This window comes from Bombus vancouverensis, chromosome 2, assembly GCF_051014615.1.
Source record: "Bombus vancouverensis nearcticus chromosome 2, iyBomVanc1_principal, whole genome shotgun sequence".
In the NCBI taxonomy this organism is placed as follows: Eukaryota; Metazoa; Arthropoda; class Insecta; order Hymenoptera; family Apidae; genus Bombus; species Bombus vancouverensis.
The window spans coordinates 17,299,326-17,317,617 of record NC_134912.1 but is presented as its reverse complement, the minus strand read 5'-3'; the positions used below and the strand labels follow the sequence as shown (position 1 = coordinate 17,317,617).

General features: G+C 41.6%; 1 protein-coding gene across 7 annotated transcripts in view; it reads right to left on the bottom strand.

Moving 5' to 3' along the window:
* The window catches only part of gro (TLE family member transcriptional corepressor groucho), a 115,475-nt gene that overhangs the window by 79,439 nt on the left and 17,744 nt on the right, over positions 1 to 18,292 (bottom strand). For 5 of the 7 annotated variants that reach the window (XM_033350754.2, XM_076625735.1, XM_033350759.2 and 2 more), the window contains exons 3-4: positions 9,671 to 9,777; positions 5,820 to 5,895 (exon numbers count right to left, since the gene is read on the bottom strand). In XM_033350754.2, the coding sequence (XP_033206645.1) occupies positions 5,820 to 5,895; positions 9,671 to 9,777 (183 nt within the window). The remainder of the gene's footprint in view (positions 1 to 5,819; positions 5,896 to 9,670; positions 9,778 to 18,292) is intronic. The other 2 variants (XM_033350755.2, XM_033350757.2) reach the window with 1 other exon arrangement.

Here is an 18,292-nt window from a genome sequence, read left to right as displayed (position 1 = left end):
GAAATTTAACTCGCTTATCACGACGCACAGAACTCGTACGCAAACCGTCAGCCAACCATTTCGAAACACCCTGTATATAACACGGAATAGATCGGTCGATCGTATGGAATATAAAAGACAGAAAATCGTATCCTTCGAAGCGATTATCGATGAGAGAGAGAGTGAGAGTGAGAGAGTGAGAGAAAGAGAGAGAGAGAGAGAGAGAGAGAGGAAAGCCATCCTAAATTGCGCGTTATCGACATCCTGGACGGGAATTAATTCGATTCGTGACGTAATAAAATGCTTCTTGGCCGCATCGCGGAACGTATATTGGGTTCGTTGGAAAGTCCGAAACACGAAGAAAAGAGTTCGCCGGGCCAAGTCGATAATCGGATGAAGAGAAACTGTCGGTGGTCGACAGAGGTATGGGGAGGAGGGGTCGTATCGATCTCATCTGGCAACCTTTCCTTTTCTATTTTCACGTGGTTCGGAACCCAATAATAGGGGTTGTACCGATAATTTCACCCCCTCCGGTTATTCGATATGGATCTTTTAGTAGCGAGCCTTTGCTAGGGTGATTGAACCGCCTACTCTCTTTTCCAGCATCCCCTACACTCTCGTCTATATCTTTCTGTCTACCATATATATTCTCCGTCTCTTCCCATTTCCTCTCTTTTTCAACTCCACGTAACCACTCAGCGCGCACTTTCCTTCCACCTCGTCGCTCCCCGTTTTACCTTTGTTTCTCCTTTTCATCCTTTCCCGAATGTTTTCCGCGAGTGCTCGCGCCTCGCGCTTCCGTACAATTAATGGATAATTAATCAGCCAAACTCGACCGCGACGATGCGAGAATCGCGGCGATAATCCGAGATACGGGTCGTTACCTTTGTCAGATGACAAAAAAGGGAGGGTTGAATATGACGAGGCGGGTGTGGAACAGAAGGACAGGAGATGAGAAGAGACGAGCGAAGGAAAAAATTTATTTGCTCTTGCGGTTAATTCTTGTCCTCTTCGCAGGGCGACGGGATCGTAAAGCGACGGAAAGGGATGCGCGTCGACGTAAGTGAGATCGATAGCTACGTAAAGGGAGAAGTCACAAAGTTCGCAGGAAAGAACGGTTACGACGTTGGCAGCGTTAAGAAAATTGAATAGCGAAAGACACGGTTGCCACAAAGAAAGGAAGAAAAAAGGAAGAAAAAAAGAAAAAAGGAGAGAAGAAAGTAGAAGGAAAAAAGAAGGGAAAAGGGTGGGAAGGGTTTTGGTGGAAAAAACAAAAAAAGGAAGAGAGAGAGAAAGAGAGAGAGAGAGAGAGAGAGACCCGGGTGAGAAGCATCGTGGTGGGGAAAAGGAAGGGTCGGTAAATTCGTGAAAACAGTTAACCCCACGGACGTCGGTGCACCGTTATGAAACTTCGTAAACGTCGGTGAAAAGGGGAGGGTGGAAAAACAAAAACACTAAATTGCACGGTAGAAACTTCAAAGGCGGAAATAAAATCTGTAAAAAGAAGCAGACGGTGAACGCAAACGGGAAAAACAAGAAGTAATCAAGAAACGTGCCCGGAGGATGTGGGTTATGTTTAATTTGTTACGCTGCGGAAAAACGAAATAGAGATAAAGAGAGGGCGCGCAGGAGAAACGGCGTGGGGGGGGAAAAAAAAGGAAGTAGCAGAGGAGCGAGAAAAAGAGAGGGAAAACGCGGGTAATCGGGAAGTCTGCGTTTTTAAAGGGTGAAAAACGTGCCGCGCACCGACGGCAACCTGCTTTCATAAGAATATTTTTCACGTCTTTACCGGCCGTCCCTCTTCCCTCGAACTGTCGGTCCCGCGCGCGTTTCATCGGTGCGAATCGTTCCGCTTTCATAATAAAAATCGAATTAATTTCTTATCGATTTAACAACTTTTTCTAAAGTGTCAAATAAAATGAAGAGGAACGAGGAAATAAATCCGAGCGCGCACGACCCCGCTTTCTCTGCCAGATACTTTTCAGGGAATTAATTTAACGGTACTCCATCGTTTCGCGATAAAAATGGAACAACGCGCGCGGCGGAAAGGTTATTGCACGATAAAACTAAATGGATTCTTCGCGATACCTTCGAATGGACACACAGGATCGTTTCTGATGATGCAAAAAAAAAAGAAAAAAAAAAAGGAAAAAGAAAGAAAAGGAGCTACCGGAAACCTTTCCCGAGGGAGATAATCGAGTGGTTCTTCCGTTTTCGCAGTTAATGAAACGTACAACAAAATTATTCTCTTTCGACGATACACATACACTGGCAGATAGTATCGATCATAGGCATATAACCATACATAGTCATCGATTAAAGTGTTTGATATACTGCACGAACTATGACGATTCGTGCATCGATTCAGAGCTGATGCGATTTAACAATAAAAAAATTCCGCAAACGTAACGAGTCGCGTCTATTGGAGAAGAATGCATCGGATAAGGACATGTCGCGAGGCGATGATCCGTGCGCTAAAGTTCTGAAAAGGACGGGAGCACGGAATGTATGGGGTGGCGTAGCGAAAAGAAGAGAAACAGGAAGAGAAATTCCGAGAAGAAGATGAACGACAAGGAGCGAAAGAGAAAGAGGAAAACAGATAGCGTGAGAAAGAGAAAAAGAGAAAGAGGGAGGGAGAAAAAGTTGAAGCGGCCGCGGCGCTCGGATTTACGCGGCACGTTACCCTAATGAAAATCGCGGAGGATGAATTGTAGGAGGGATGGAAAGGTGGCTGGTTGGAATACACAGGGGTGGAATTAGAATATCAGAGACACGTTCGCAGTCTGTACATACGTTACACCAATACTCCTTCTCGTCAGGCTGTACGTATATAATACTTGTCGGTAGTTGACAAACCCTCGACATCAATTTCTCTCTCCGTCTCTAATTCCCCCCGTCTCTTTCCCTTCCCCTTTTCCCTTTGCCACCCTACGCCCCATCCCCTTCCTCTGTTGCCTTCCGACTCTGTCCTTCTCTCTGTCGCGTCCTCTCCCTTTCTACTCTTCCCGCCAACCCTCCCCTGTCTTTCTCTCTTTCACCCTGTCACTCGGCTCTTCGTCTCTCTCTCTCGCTTCCTCTCTTCGTTTACTTTGGAGATATCGATTACCGGCTCAACTCTCAACCCCCATCAACCCCTCTGTCACCTCCAACCCCCCACCCCTTATCCACTCCCACTGACACCCCCTCCCCCTCAACCCAAGCCCCAACCACTCGGCCCAGCTTGCTGCTTGGTTGCTTGCACGGTGTCACATCGGTGTAGCAGTTTACAGAGATGGTACAGTTCGCGACAATTACGATCAAACGTACAGTTAACATCGGCGTACGATCTCGCGACCCGGGGATGAGGGATTGCGATGGAAGTCGTGTCGCCTAACTGCTCCGTGCTTTCGGATCGATCATTGCATGCCGCACACGCTCATCCGGCGTCATTTTTTCCACTCTCTTTTCTTTCTCTCCTCTCTTTCCTGTCTCTCTTTTTTCGCCTCATCTTGTCTATGTTTCTCTCGGAGACAAAATGAACGTGTTATTGCGATATATCGAAATAATACAGGTGAGAAGAGGAGAAACGAAGGGGCTCGGCAAACGATCGCGTTGCGAGATAACGCTCGCAGACGGTGTTTCGCAGACGCGTTTAAAATAATAGAGGGCTTCCCCATTGGTGAATTTTTTCTTTGTCTCTTTTTTTTTTTTTTTTTTTTTTTTTGGAAAAAAGAGAAGGGCAGAGGTGAAAATAAATCCAGGACCGAGGATCGTAGCAGGGCTGTTGACCCTACTCCGCTGGGGAACGTATACGTTTTCGTATACCAAAAGGGAGGGAGCAGTTTACAGAACAGCATAACAGCCAGCGTAAAAGCACGTTCTCAAATATCGGTGAATTTATACACGCGAATAAAGCAGACGACCCGATTTCTTTTTCTTTCGCCCGCCTAGTCACCTGCCCCTTACACGAAAACCTCCTCTTCCCTCTGCGCGTCCCACGAACTACCAAAACACGCGAAAATTACTTTCCAAAGGAACTGCCGGCTTAGCGTGCAACGTAAATAAAGATGTAGGCAAATATTTTGCCTGGTACAATCGTAATTACGAGGTAAAAGCGCGGATCACAAGAGCAAATTGCTGACTAAACGGAAAAATAAAATAAATAAAGATGTTCAACGTGTTTGAAAATTTCAAACGATCGAATCTTTCGGCTCGTCTATTCTTTCTTTTCTTTCTTTTTCTCTAAGTTGTTCCGATACAGTACTGGGTTATAATAATTAATACACGAATGTTTACACAAATTCATATCTTCGTACGTTTCCATATTTTTAAAGAAACAAACCCGCAATGGAAATTTATTTCAGCTATTGAAGATTATATCGAGTATTCCTAATGTTATAATAAACTATTTCTTTGATGGACAAAATATCGCTTTCTATCCAACATGTGGCCCATGAAAACGTGACCTATGAGAAATTAGAAATTCCCCTGAGCGACTTTCGAAGCGATGGAAAGGGCTCGATACGAGGGAGAAATCACGCAAGAGTACTTTTTTCAAAAAAAAAAAAAAAAAAAGGATGTAAACACGGAAAACGAGAATCATCGATGTAACAGTAAGAAATTTATTTCAAAAATTGTACTACGAATTTCTAAGCTTCCCTTTGTTAGATCTTTCCATCGAAGTTTAACTTTGCTCGCGATTCCCTCATTTTTCAAAGACTTTGTTACTCGCACCACTTCTCCTTTGATCCTGTCGCATCGATTGGTCAGAGGTACGAAAGAACAACGAATTCCTGAACTGTTCGATAATAAATATTTAATAAAGAAGCGAGAAATGAAATGGACTCCCGTGGCAAATACTTTGGTCCACGTTAATGCCGCACTTTAATATAGGTAAGTCCAAGTTAAGCTCCTTACCGATGACGATACGATTAGTACGGTTGGTTGAGCTAATTGCCTTCGTGCTGATGGGAACTGAATCGAAGAGCCGGCAATATGAAGCGAGAACAATATCGATCGTTTTTCTCCATTGCCCCGTGTCGGGGAGGGTTGCGACAAAGATTACCGAGTTCAATAATGGCCCTGTAACCTCGTTGCTTATAAAACCCGATTCCGTGGCTACGATTACCCTCTCTATCGATAATTTCAACAATAGAAGCACGTGCACCGGCACAAGACTTTCGACGATTCCAGTCTGTGTATTATAACTAAGATAACAACAAAAGATGTACACTATCGGAGGATGTATCGCACTACCGTGATGTGTAATTGTAATATTTCGTTTTTATTCGATGCTTGTTTCGATTTCTACGTATAGAAACACAATAACGTTGAAATAATTCTGCATTCGCAAAAGTTAGCACGTCTTCGATTTACGTTCTGACAATTTTATTAACCTGGATAATTTCAACGACTTTGACAGTCGTAGGAATCTTAATAATCGAAGAGACTGCTGCGGTAGGGAGGAAGCTCGGCTTTCAGTCGCTTGAACAGACGAAGAAAAACCAACTGAAAGTTGATCAGAATCAAATCACTTTGCCAAACCTGCTGTGGATTCACAGTCGACTAACATTCGTAGTAACTTTTGCGCTTTCGAATATAAAGTCTATATCTTTCTTTCCCTTCCGATCGACAGAGCCTTCGATCTTTCTAAATTTTATATCCTAGAATTTTGATAATTTTCGCAACTTCCGTCACACGAAACGTTGTACTCCGAAGAAACGCGTAACCACGCGCGATAACAGTGCGACGATTCATCGAATCCGCTCGAGTTCGTCCGAGTGTCATCTAAGCGATGTTTTCAACTGTCGCGAATAAGCTGTACTCGATACGAAGATAAAAAGACATGAAGACGAACTTACAAAGTGCCTTACCATAACGTAATGCCTCTGCATCTCGGTCTTCTCGCTGGCCAGTTTCTCGCATTCGATCTTCAGTCTGGAAAGTGAAAAGCGATTGAGGACAGAGCTAGTCAAACATGCGTTAAAGCAGAAATCGCGCGCACTCGCTCAGAACCATTTTGTATGCGTGTGTTTGTACGTGTATGTACATGTGTGCCTAAATACATATATATCGTATAATGTGCGTGTGTGGGTGCTTGTGTGTGTACGTGTAAATACGTGCAAGCGCATAGGGCAAGACCGCTTCCTTTCCCTTTGGGATTTGCAGCATCTTGAATTCGAGGAGGAAGAGAACGCGGTGCGTCTCTAGAAAGTAAGATCGAGTTCTCCGGCGAAAAAGCTGAAGGAATAAGAAGAAATGAGATTATGGCGGTGTTGGCGGTTGCGGCGGGCGACCCGACCACTGAAAATCTAAAAAAAAGAAGCCCAGCTATGAATAAAGGAAGAGGAACCTGCCGGGGACATTTTGGCAAATATCCGATCGTTCTACGCGTTATTTGCCGAGGAAAATCGATCGGAACGTATGGTATAAAGTTGCTCTTGGAATCGTTTTAACTTCACTCGCGCGCAATTTTAACGCGATGTATCTCGTATTTTTATTAAAGAAATACATTTTACGCGGTAACCATTATGAGTTAAATTTTGAAATAAGGTCCACGTTGATTCGCTCGAAATTAAGATACTATTTATAACTAGAGTTATTCGAATATCAAAAGTGGATCTTAATCATTCGCTGCGATCGAATTTTCATGGCCTGTGTACGTAGGTACTTTACGAGCTTCTCGGAAAGAATTGATCACCTTCGCTTTTTATACAATTCTCGCCACAAGATGACGTAAGTAATCGCGTATTTCCAGGTAAGTGAAAAAATAACGTTCCTAATGGTCATTTTTCTCTACGTTCTAATTATTGGAGCTAATCAACGTGGCTCCAAAAATCCATACGTTTACAAATACTGTTCGTATAATGAAATTCGCCTGCCGATTGTACGAATCGTTATGTAAATTGGTATAAAAACGATTATTAAGAAAATTCATTTACGCCAGGCACAGTAGCTACGAAAGATATTTGCGCGTATCTATCTCTATTTCCAACGAAATATTCCGTTTATCCGATTCTACGTTTCATTTTCATAGTATTTTTGTAACCATATGAAGATACCTGCAAAAGTAACATGGAATTTAACACGATTCGAAAACTAGTATAAACTATAACAGAAACAACGGATCCCAAATACTTTCTGTAGCCAGCACAGTACGATTTCACATGAACTTTCGTCGCTTTGTAATGCACGCTTGTATGTTGCAAGAAAGTTAATATAAAAATTCATAAAACTGCCAAAGATGATGCAATAAACCGCGCGGCGATAAAAATTGCGAGTGAAATAAAAGAAGTACGATTCACGGCGAAAATGGTCGAGACTGTAGAACGTAGATTGCGAAAGACCGTGCAACAATAAGACTCCGTCTAGGAATAGAACGTACGCTTTGTAAAACCGTGGCTTTTCTCAAGAAAAGGAAGCACGTCGCTGAATTTTCGCGAGCGGCGAATTCCACGAGGTCGTAAAAAAAAATTACCAAGAGGCAAGCAGAAAGTTCATGAATTACCGGGAAAATTTCGTCGAGGCCAGAACGTCCCGGGGCAGACATACATACGCGCACTGGCTGGCGACTAGCGGCGAGTACGCGTAGCACGTATTAGCTGGGCGTTAACAACGAAACGCAAATTTAACCGTCCATCCGACGGTTTCAACGGTATCGCAAGTGCGGCATGCGAGATAATTAATGATACGTAAACGCAGACATTTGTACACACGGTCCCATTACACGGGCGTCCGCCCGAAAGTGAGCACTGTTCCAATAACGTTAACGGTTATAGCATCGCCTGCATCTGGATACTACTTGCCGGAACGTCGATTAATTACCGTGTCCGAGCCTCGATTATCAATTACCATAAATCGTCGACATGCACGCGATGTCGCGCGAGTTCTTTCTCACCGATCAAAACCGTATACGATTTTGTCACTTTCGTGATTCGAAGTACGAAAGACAGGCGTTTAAGCGGTTCTCGTAGAAGCTGACCTCCGACGAGACAAACGAATCACCGGTTAATCCGAAGATACGCATACAGTATGCGAACCGGTGACTGATGATAAAACCGGGCAATGCGTGGTTTCTCGTGAAAGAAGAAAGAAAAAGCGTGAAATGTAGGGTAATGTTCGGACGCGCGAGCTTTCGTTTCTGAGAAAAACCGAGTTTGGAAGTTAGCCCGGTACGCGATCGAAACTCCGTTGCGAAGACCGAGAACCAGCGATGTTGCGAATATCGCTTTTTACAATTTACCGTAGCATTTACTATCGTTTATGTCATCTGCTTGCGATAAATCCGTGGGGATAACGAATCGAAAGAAAATAAATCACTTGTTTCTTCAGAATTGAATATTAAACTGTGTTCTCGCGTAATTGAATCGAGAAACGAATAAAAAGTGGTGCCGATCGGTTTAGCTTCCAAGAGGCTGATATATAAATAACGAACGTTCTACGTGTACTACGTACGCTCGCGAAAGTATTCCAACGGTTATAGAAATTTCCTGCGAATATATTACGCGCGTTATACGAAACATTTTGAGATAACACTAACAATGTAATGAAACGCGATTGTCGTGATTATGCTGGTAAGGTATTCGAAACAAATCTGCAAACGTAACATAGAAACTACAAGATATTTAGCACAAGTATATTTTGCAGAGATGATAAAAGAATTTAAACGGCCGATTATCCATTCACATTGGTAAACCGCGATAGATACTCGGTGGAATCATCTTTAGCACTTGTTGTGCGTACCGGTGATTATGAAAGAGGCCCGAGGCATACGTCGTATTTCTCGTTACAAGATATTTAAAACTTTGCGTTTGAAGTGAATCCTATTTGGCGACGTCACAGCCGATTCGATTCAACGGTTCACTTTCCACTAGTTTACAAACATGTTTTCGGATTATCGTAATGTTACGTAATACGAGACGGACGCAACGCAGAATAATAACAAACTCGTTTGTTTTAGATCCTTGACTAAGGCCACTTTCGTAATCACCGGAACATACGTTTGAAAGGACTGTTTACCAATTTTTTTACCAAATATATATATAACATGTAATAAACATCTCGTAACTTCTATGTACATTTCTACGCTACTTTCAATTGTTACCAATATAATCGTTACTTTTGAATCCTGTTACGGTATTAAATAAGGTTTCAAAATGTTTTATACGATACGCGTAACATATACGTGAAAATATTCTCTGATAAGCGTCGAAATATACGTTTGTCAGCCACTGTAGATTCGCCGCGAATCTTTGCGTTAGATTTTCAACTGGAGATCGTCCTGTTATCCGCGTATCCGGTTTGCGACTGAAGCCCGCGAGCGTTCGAAACGTTCGACGCGTTATTAGGAGCCGGGAGAGGAGAGGACGTCGTGAGCAAACAATTCCAACTTTCCTCTCTCGGATAAGAGACTTCGAAGCGATCGGCGTGCAACAGCGTCAACGGGGTGGGTTCTGAAACAACCTCGAAACAGGGAGCAGCGGGACGAAGGAGGAAAGGCGAGGAAAGATGGGTAGAAGACAGCCGAGGCAAGCATCGGCGTCAATAATCGTGGATCTTCGAGAAACGCGAACGCGAGACGGAAGGGATGAATAGACGAGAAAACTGGAAAGGGGGAGTTGGGCGGAGGTGGTGGAGAAAGAAAAACAAAGAGCAAGAGAGAGAGAGAGAGAGAGAGAGAACGAGGAGAGTCAAAGAAAAGAGAAAGACTCACGAGTGGTTCTGTTGCTGGATGAAATTGAATTCCTCTTTGATCCTCTCGCAAGTGTCAGCCACCGTGAATTTCAGACCTCCCGCAGCCCCACCGCTTCCTCCGCCACCCTGCAACATAAAAAAAAAGAGGAAGAAAGAAAATGAAAGAGAAAATAAGAGGAGGGAATTCGATTAGCATACACGACAAAGCAGCCGCGACAAAGAACGAAAAATAGATCAGCTAAAACGGCGAAGCGTTATGGTCGTACGGGCGTGTACACGCTGAGAAGACGCTGCGATCTGTAGAAAAATTACTGTCCACCTTTTCTATGTGGTAATTAATCGACGCGTAATTTGAAGCAACAAGATGCTTTTATATATATATATATATATATATATAATATAGTGGTTTGTTAAACCGTAGTTATTCGTTCATAGTAGCTTGCTGTAGAAAAAAAGATATGTACATTCGAAAACAATAACGTGAGCCCTCGTGTCATTCGACGAGATATTTCATTTTTTATATTCTAAGGAAAATAAAGAAAAGAATTAAGAAGAAGTGTGAAACACGCTCGTTTTAAAAATTTATATTTGGAAAATCGTATTACGAAGGTACGCGGATAAAAAATTTAGTCGATCGTAAACTGAAATCTTGAATCTTGTTCTACGATAAGATTTATAAAAACAATGTTTTCGAGGTATTAGACAGAGGAGAAAAATATTGCCGAGAACCGCTGTAATTGAATCTTATATTATCAGAATTATCTGACATTTAAAATATACCTCGTATCTCGATGCCGTTGTCAATCGTCGTAAAGCTTTGTAGCCTAAAGTATGGTACAACATTTTTTCACAAGTAACGTTGTTACGCGCAACTCGTGGTATAGAAAAACGCGTTCTCTTCATCTAGAGTAAGAAAACTGGACGAGTTAACAAGCAAGATTTCTATCGACTCGCACAATACAAACAGACGATACGATAACAGTCTTGCCGCAACGATGGAACTCTATTTGCGAAATACACAGGGAAAAAACTCGTTAAAGGGTGCAAAGGCAACGAAGGAATCTCGTTACGCCGGAAATCGTGTATACACGGTAAAAGAGAGGGGGCAAGAGGAAAAGAAAGCAAAAGAGAAGTCGACATTACGCCTGGTCCTTAGATCGGTGAGACCGTAGAATAAATCCGAAATAAATCTTAACAAATCCGAATTTAAAGGAAAACCGTGCGGTATACGCGTTCGTTCGTTCGTTCGTTCGTTCGTTCGTTCCAGAAACGCCTGTAAAATGGTAACGAGGTTAAAGTCGAAGATGACAAGCAACCACTATCAAATGGCCTTCGACCGCATAAGGCGCACGCAAACACAGAAACCGAGCTCAGAAACGCGAGCAGAGGGCATCCAGGTATAAAAGACGAGCGACTCCGTTGCCTAAGAGGGAGAAACGAGGCCTGAAGAGCCAAGGATGAAGGACCATGAAGGCGTCCTTAATGAGACCCATTCCACCAGGTAGCACGAGGTCTGTGTCTACGGGTTCTTCAGCCACGTATACCAACGCCGCTCTACCGGTTGAAATTACGGAGGAAAGGATCAGGCTTTCCGATGACAGTAATGATTACGTTACACATACACACGTATTCTTACGTAGAGTATATGTGTGTGTGTGTATATGTATATATATACATTATGTATTTAAATATACATGTAAATGTACAATGTCAGTCTAATTTCGTAAGTACAGTTCAAAAGCGCTAAAAGAATTATTAAGAAAGACTAATCTTCTAATGACTTTAAATAGAATGTATCGTAGAATCACGATCGTTGAAGTTGAATATTCTTTTTACGATTCCTTTAATTATTTATTCATTTGCGTTTTCGTCATATTCTACCGATAGAATAGCATCTTCTTTATTGACACCCGATACAGAGATACATTTGCTCAAAGCAATATCGATGTTGTACACTGTTTTAACATTTAAATAGCATTACAATCATTCAATACCTATTTTCGTTCATTTACATTCTTATAATACACATCCGCCGGTGTTCTCTTTATTGAAATTCGATATAAAACGATTTGTTTATTACTGTGCAAAGAGAGAAGTTTGGTTGGGAGAATGGGCGGAATTCCATTTTCCAATCAAATCATTAATCCGATACGATTACGGTAGCATCATTGAACATCGATATTGTGCGTCGAAGAGAAAATGGGAGACAGAGAAAGAGAAAATGGGTGGGAGCGGGCGATAGAGAGAGGGAGAGAGTAGAATTTCGGGCTGAATGACAAAATCTCTCGATAGAGAGAAATATTCCGACACGACGTTAAATGGTCAATGACTGTCCGCCGGCTGGAAAATTCCAGTTTTTCGACGCTACGTAGTCTCGCGTAGAATGATTTGGCCACTTGTTGAATTCGAAACGGGGAGTGGCTGTCGGTGGTAAAATGGTTTGGGAACAAGCTGGGGAAGAGGACGACGGTGGTCCTCACTTGTTGCAATCATCAAACGGAACAGTCATCGAACAGGTTGTTGTTCCGATGGTTAACCCGCCAGCGTACACATATCCGTTATGTGATACGATGGACGACAATTCGTTTTCATGAAAATTTTCGTACGATCTGACCAACGTGCTCTCACCATCCGCGATAATTCCCGACATCGATATTAAACGTATCCCTTCGTGGCTTTCTATCGCTGTCATATTTGACATTAAAATTAATTTGTAAATGACATTATTAGCGTGAACTCGCTGTAACGTATTTTTCTCAAAATACGTGATATTCGAAGAAATCAATTTTTATTTCTAGCGTGTTTCGCAAAGGATCGTTGAAAACTATTGCGAATATACCGGTACGAGTTTAAATATACTCGATTCGTATTTTCTGATACGCAATGTTAAACACAATATACCAAATTACAGTCCTATAATCGAATACGACATGATACGAATGGCAGATCGTTCGACGAAATTAAATTTACCTTATACTACAAAATTAGAATACTGTGCAGCAATAAGAAAACAAAAAAATTTACCTATTCAAGGATACCTTAACGCAGCCAATATATCGACTATTACCATCGTCGAATAATCCCTCCGACATGAAGACATTAATTAACGACAACGATTCGTGGGAGTTTTACGCATTAACGCAATATTGGATATCGGGCGCGTATCGCGACACACGGCGAGGACATCAATTTTCGTCCCTTTCGTTTCTTTATTTTTTTTAATTACTTTCCCTTCTTCCCTACTTTTTCGACCGTTCTTTGACGCGACCATCGGATTTAGTTCTTTCAGCTTAACGAATCAAATACATATATACATATACATACACATATGTATGTATATACAGGTATATAGATATATAGGTTTACGTAAAGCAGCCCAACCGAATGTTCACGGTGCGGCCGCGCGCACAAGATGAGTCACGCATCGATGCTTCGGCCCCTGATCAAAAGAGAACGGATTCGAATGGCAAAAATCAATTTTTCAATAATTTTCTTTGCCTCCCATAAGCCGTCCAATCATCCATGCCTTTCCCACTATGTCAAAACTGTTATTAACGAGCGAAGACAAAAGTCTTCCGTTCTCGGGGCGGCTCGACAAGAGCACGCTTTTGCCCAGCCTCTATATACCAGGGGCCTTTGTATTCATTGTCTGCCCGATTCCCCTTTCACACCAGCGAAATCAATGAAGAAGCACGCGTGAGCGCATCTATATACGTGTAAGCGTGCGCATACGCGTGTAAATGTGTTTGGTACGGCATGGTATAGCGTGTCGTGTGTGTGGTGTATACGGAGGATCGTATCGAAAAACCGGCTGGTTCACTTTGTTGCCAAGAGATAATGGCCATGCGAATCGTAAATAAGGTAATAGGTCTTCGCAGGGCCGAGGATAGACCAAAGATCGAATGACGTAAGCGAGAAACCCCCTAAGGGCCCGTCCACAACTTTCAAGAAAGTCGTGCATTAAGGTTACATGAGTTTGGAATAAATTTAACGTTAGAATTACGGAACTATATGGTTAATGTTATTGATATCGGATATTTTTCGTTTGTTCGATTAGGAAAAAAAAAACACGGAAGCGTTTTTGATAGCGTCAACGTTCGTCGTTTTATCGAAACAGAAACGTGATTGATTACACAGACTTACTTATTTTCATCGCTTTTAATCCTATTCAACTATACTATTCAGCGAAAGTCATACTTTTCACATGAACGATTTTAAAATTCAATCGCATATTATAAAGTCATACGAAAGCATGAAATTGAAAAAAAAACTTTCTTTCAGTCTTTTTCCCTACGTAGTCATCGTACCAAAGTACGTATTAAAAATGCGCAATTGTAGCGTTAAAAGAGTGTCAAATTCTACGATTATAAAGTTTCCAGAAGTTTGTTTTAACTTTCCGCTTTATAAAATATAAATCTTGTCTTTCCTCTTATCGCATCTCCATTATGTAGATTATACTTCGTAAAAATAGGCATTACAATTAGAAACTGTAGACTCAGAGTGGATACAACGTGCTTGAGTCGTAACGAATGCGGAGTGTTTTAATCTTAATTTCAAATCGATCTTGTTCATAAAGCGAGATTCATTGCGTATAGTTTATGTACAGTGTTAATACACTGCACGTATTTACAAGTTCGTGTGCGTTTCTAGGTATAAAAAATTCATAAAGAAATAGGAAATTTCACGATTTGTTCCGATCTACCACATAATTCCTTCGTAGAATGAGTCTTACAAGAGATACACGAATTTATGAATTGACCGGATATATTCGACAATATTCGTGTCTACAAAAAATATCACGAAATAAGAGATTAACGATGAAAAACGAACCTGGAAGGATTCGAGTTACCGCAGCCGAAAAAAATTCGCCTCAACAGATCTACAGATCTATATGGAAATAGAGCTGATGGGAGGGGCTATGCTGAAATTTGTTTTTCATTATTTCATCTTATTCGCGCGAATTTGCTCCTCGGTTCCCTTATTTTATATCGCGGAAAGGATTCTAATTGGATGAGGCAACGCTATTGGGAATTATTCAAATCGTGTTCCGAGGCTGTTGAAAGTCAGACGTACGAAGCCGATGTAGCTGCACTTGAATAAACATCGATGTATCGATATGCAGTGAACACTGACGAATAAGCGCAACTTTTCTATACGTACACGGCCACATAGTCAATGTATACCGATACGAATAACAGGCCAGGCCATTCGAAGCACCTAGCGCGTCTTTGAATTACACATGTGGTTCATCAATAAAACGATAAATAAAGGAAACGAGGATCAAAGTGGTTAGTTACGTGGGATTTGAGAAAGTTTAAGATAACGGTCGAAAAAGAATCGAGACTCCCTTTTCTCTTGTCCTCCTCGTTTCCTCTTCCCTACATTATTTTTTTTCTTCTTTTTTCGTTTTTGAAATGATATTTCATCGCGTTAGTTGAAAGGAAATTCTCTAAAATGAAAATAAACGTTTGACGATACCGAACGCGTAAATCTGGCAGAAAGTAGGGTCATAAGGAGTCGTAAATAATTTCCGAGTTATGGGTGATTTCTTTCCGTGATTTTATGTATGCGAATAGAATTGCATTGTCGGGAAGATAATATAAGCGATTTGTGAAATGATACTAGCTGGTCGTGTTTGAGACTGCGAATGGAAGTAAGAATTGGAGAGGAAAGCCTACCATATCGAATCATAATATCACTCTCTGTAATCATTCCAAAGAGATTGTTTTATCAAGGAGAATAAGAAACTAAAAATTATACCTATATAATGCAAATCATTGTAGAATACAAAAAAAATGTTCTCCGAGATAATCGTTTATACTGAAATAAGTAGCGGCGATCGACCTCAATTTCCAAGAATATAAATATTAAGAAATTAACAAGTCATCTTGAAACCTTGTTCGATCATCGCCGTTCTATTTCTATGTAAACAATTTATTTTAGGATACGTTTCACAGAGGGAAAAAGAAGGCAACTTCGTTATAATAAAACGGAACACATTTTGAAATGTCTGCCTGCGAAACGGCTTGAAGGAAAACGTATGCTCAATCAATGTCGAGACATAAAATGTGCTAACAAATACCGGCACGCTTTGTAAGGGGAACCTAGACTGAATTTAGAGGGTGGATGAGCAGGAGGGAGACTGCTCGTAGAAGAAGACCAAGGTGAAAGGGAGAGAGGGAGAACACGTGGTGAAATTCCTGCCGTTCAGAGGTGCGCAGTTAGAATACGTAAATCTTCGTTGCGATAGCGAGTAACTGATAAAAAGGGGTAACACATTTTACATAATTTTTTCTCGCATCTACGCGTTAAATTACGCGATGAATTATAAGCGTTGTTCCTTCTTCTTCTTTTTCTTTTTTTTTTATTACCGTACTTGGAATTGCGCTTGCCGCGAAGATTTGTATGGTTTAATACTGTCACGTGCAGTGTAAATACATATCAGTAGTTTTCGGCACACAGCGAGCGGTCCATTAACAGCAGTGAATTGACTGACGTCTCCTTATTGGCAAAGTTATCGATTAAACGAGACTTGTAATTGTAACAGTGGCGTAGGTGAGCTACGCTCAAATTGTATACATTTGTAAATTGCTCTGAATGGTAAACAATGCTGGGTAAACGAGAACGTTGTACAGTAAACAGAAATAAAAACGCGTTAATTGCGAGAACACTTCTCGTTTATATCCGGACAAATAAAAGCAATCGAAGAATGAAAGAAAGTCCTAGTTCCTTTTAATTAATTACAGAAATGATCCGATGTAGCTATACCCATTCGTTGCGTCCATATTTAAAACAACGAAAAGTTTTATAAAAATCGCCCAAATTCTTAAAGCTGTTACAGGTAAAGAGCTCTCGTGGTTAAAACTATTAAAGGTTTCTACATAACTACTGCTTTGTGGAAAATAATCTCAACGTGTCGTTAACCTCTTCAGAACAACTCCTCTGTTTTGTCTATGAAGAAAACTGTGCTTCTCTTTCTTTCTCTTTTATTCATTTTTTGATTAGTTATTAATAGCAGAAATACGTTTGCGAGCAGTTTTGTGAAGAAGCCATAATGCGCTAAAATTTGAGGATAATTCTGGCAAAAACGAATACATCTAGTTAATTGATAAATCACCAATGTCGCGTATACGTAGGCTGGCGTGAAAGCGTCGATTCAGCGACCGATATCCGCGATAGAATCTTCTAACGAACGCTTTATACGCAATTAATAGACGATAGGTACAATATGCATGTACCTCGCATCATAACTTCCATCAAACCTATGATACTCGCTTTATCACGTGGACATAAATGTTCAGAAGTTTACAAAAGCTGGTACTGTGGCTTACGAATACATCGATAGCCATTAAGCTATACACCGGTTAACGATACAACACCGCAAAACCTGTACTTTGCAAATTACGAGAAAATTCGAAAAGTTCCAGGAGTTTCACAGGACCTCGCCTTACCAGTTACGGTTTAAGAATAACGAACACTGTGAAACGTCAGATTCCAAGATACATATACGACTAGATAACCCATCCAAGCAAGATATCGTATCGATGAAAAGTCTCGACAATGAACCTAAGCCTCGAGTTCGAACGCGAATGCCTCTTCCTCGTCCATTAACGAACTGTATTACTGGAACTATTCCAACAAACCTTGGAGAATCCATCGAAGATATGCAAGCAATCGAACGTTAAGCCGGCTTTTGCTACCATTTCTTGCAAGACCCGTGATGCATTCTGGGTGGCAGAGAGACGAGGCCAAGAGAGACGAGAGAGTTGAAGCTCGCTTCACTCGTTCACGCGCGTAACCTCACGTCCATGTCGCAATGGCGGATTGACGGCCGCGTTACCGCTCAGGTCGCACATGTACACACGCGAAACAGCCGTGTGCAGCATGTACGAGGGACGAGCATCACGGAGCTCGTCTTGTATATCGGTATGATTATTATAGGTTAGACGTTTCATGGCAGTGCGCACAATGCAGCGGAGTAGAGGACCGGCGGAATATAACCTCGCTTCCCGCAGACCCAGGGCGACGTGATCCAACGACAGAGCCACAGCGGCACACACAGTGTTGTTCTTAATAGGGTTGTGTGTAGCGGCACACACGCGTCCACACGACACACGTATACGGTTCTGTCGGTGTATGTATGGTACGACTAGCATCGTTGGCCGAGCACAATGCTATAGTCACCCCTGGGTGTTGCTGTTGCTAGTTCCCCTTAACCTACGCGCGACTAAAACAAGATTTATCGTCTGTGGAAACGTACTCGTCGATACAGTGAACCGGCGTAAAAATACGGGCGTGTGGGCCCTTTGTAAAGAGGAGAGTCGGCCGGCTTAAGTTTAATGCCGGATTGGCCGTTGCGATCGAAATTAATGAATATGTAGTATCGATCAACGATTCGGCGATACACGTGCATAAATGGAAATTGAAAAGAAATAAATTCTAGAATCGTAGGTTAAAAAAAATGGTAATATAGAAAAATGAATATCTATGAATCTAGAAATGTATATTTTTTAATCAGATATTCTTCTGCGTATAGGATTATATTAAAAGAATTAACGTGATCGGACTTCTTAATTACATCTTACATTAAAATATCGTATGTAACGATATAGCAATACCGTAGTTTTCGCATTTCAGCATG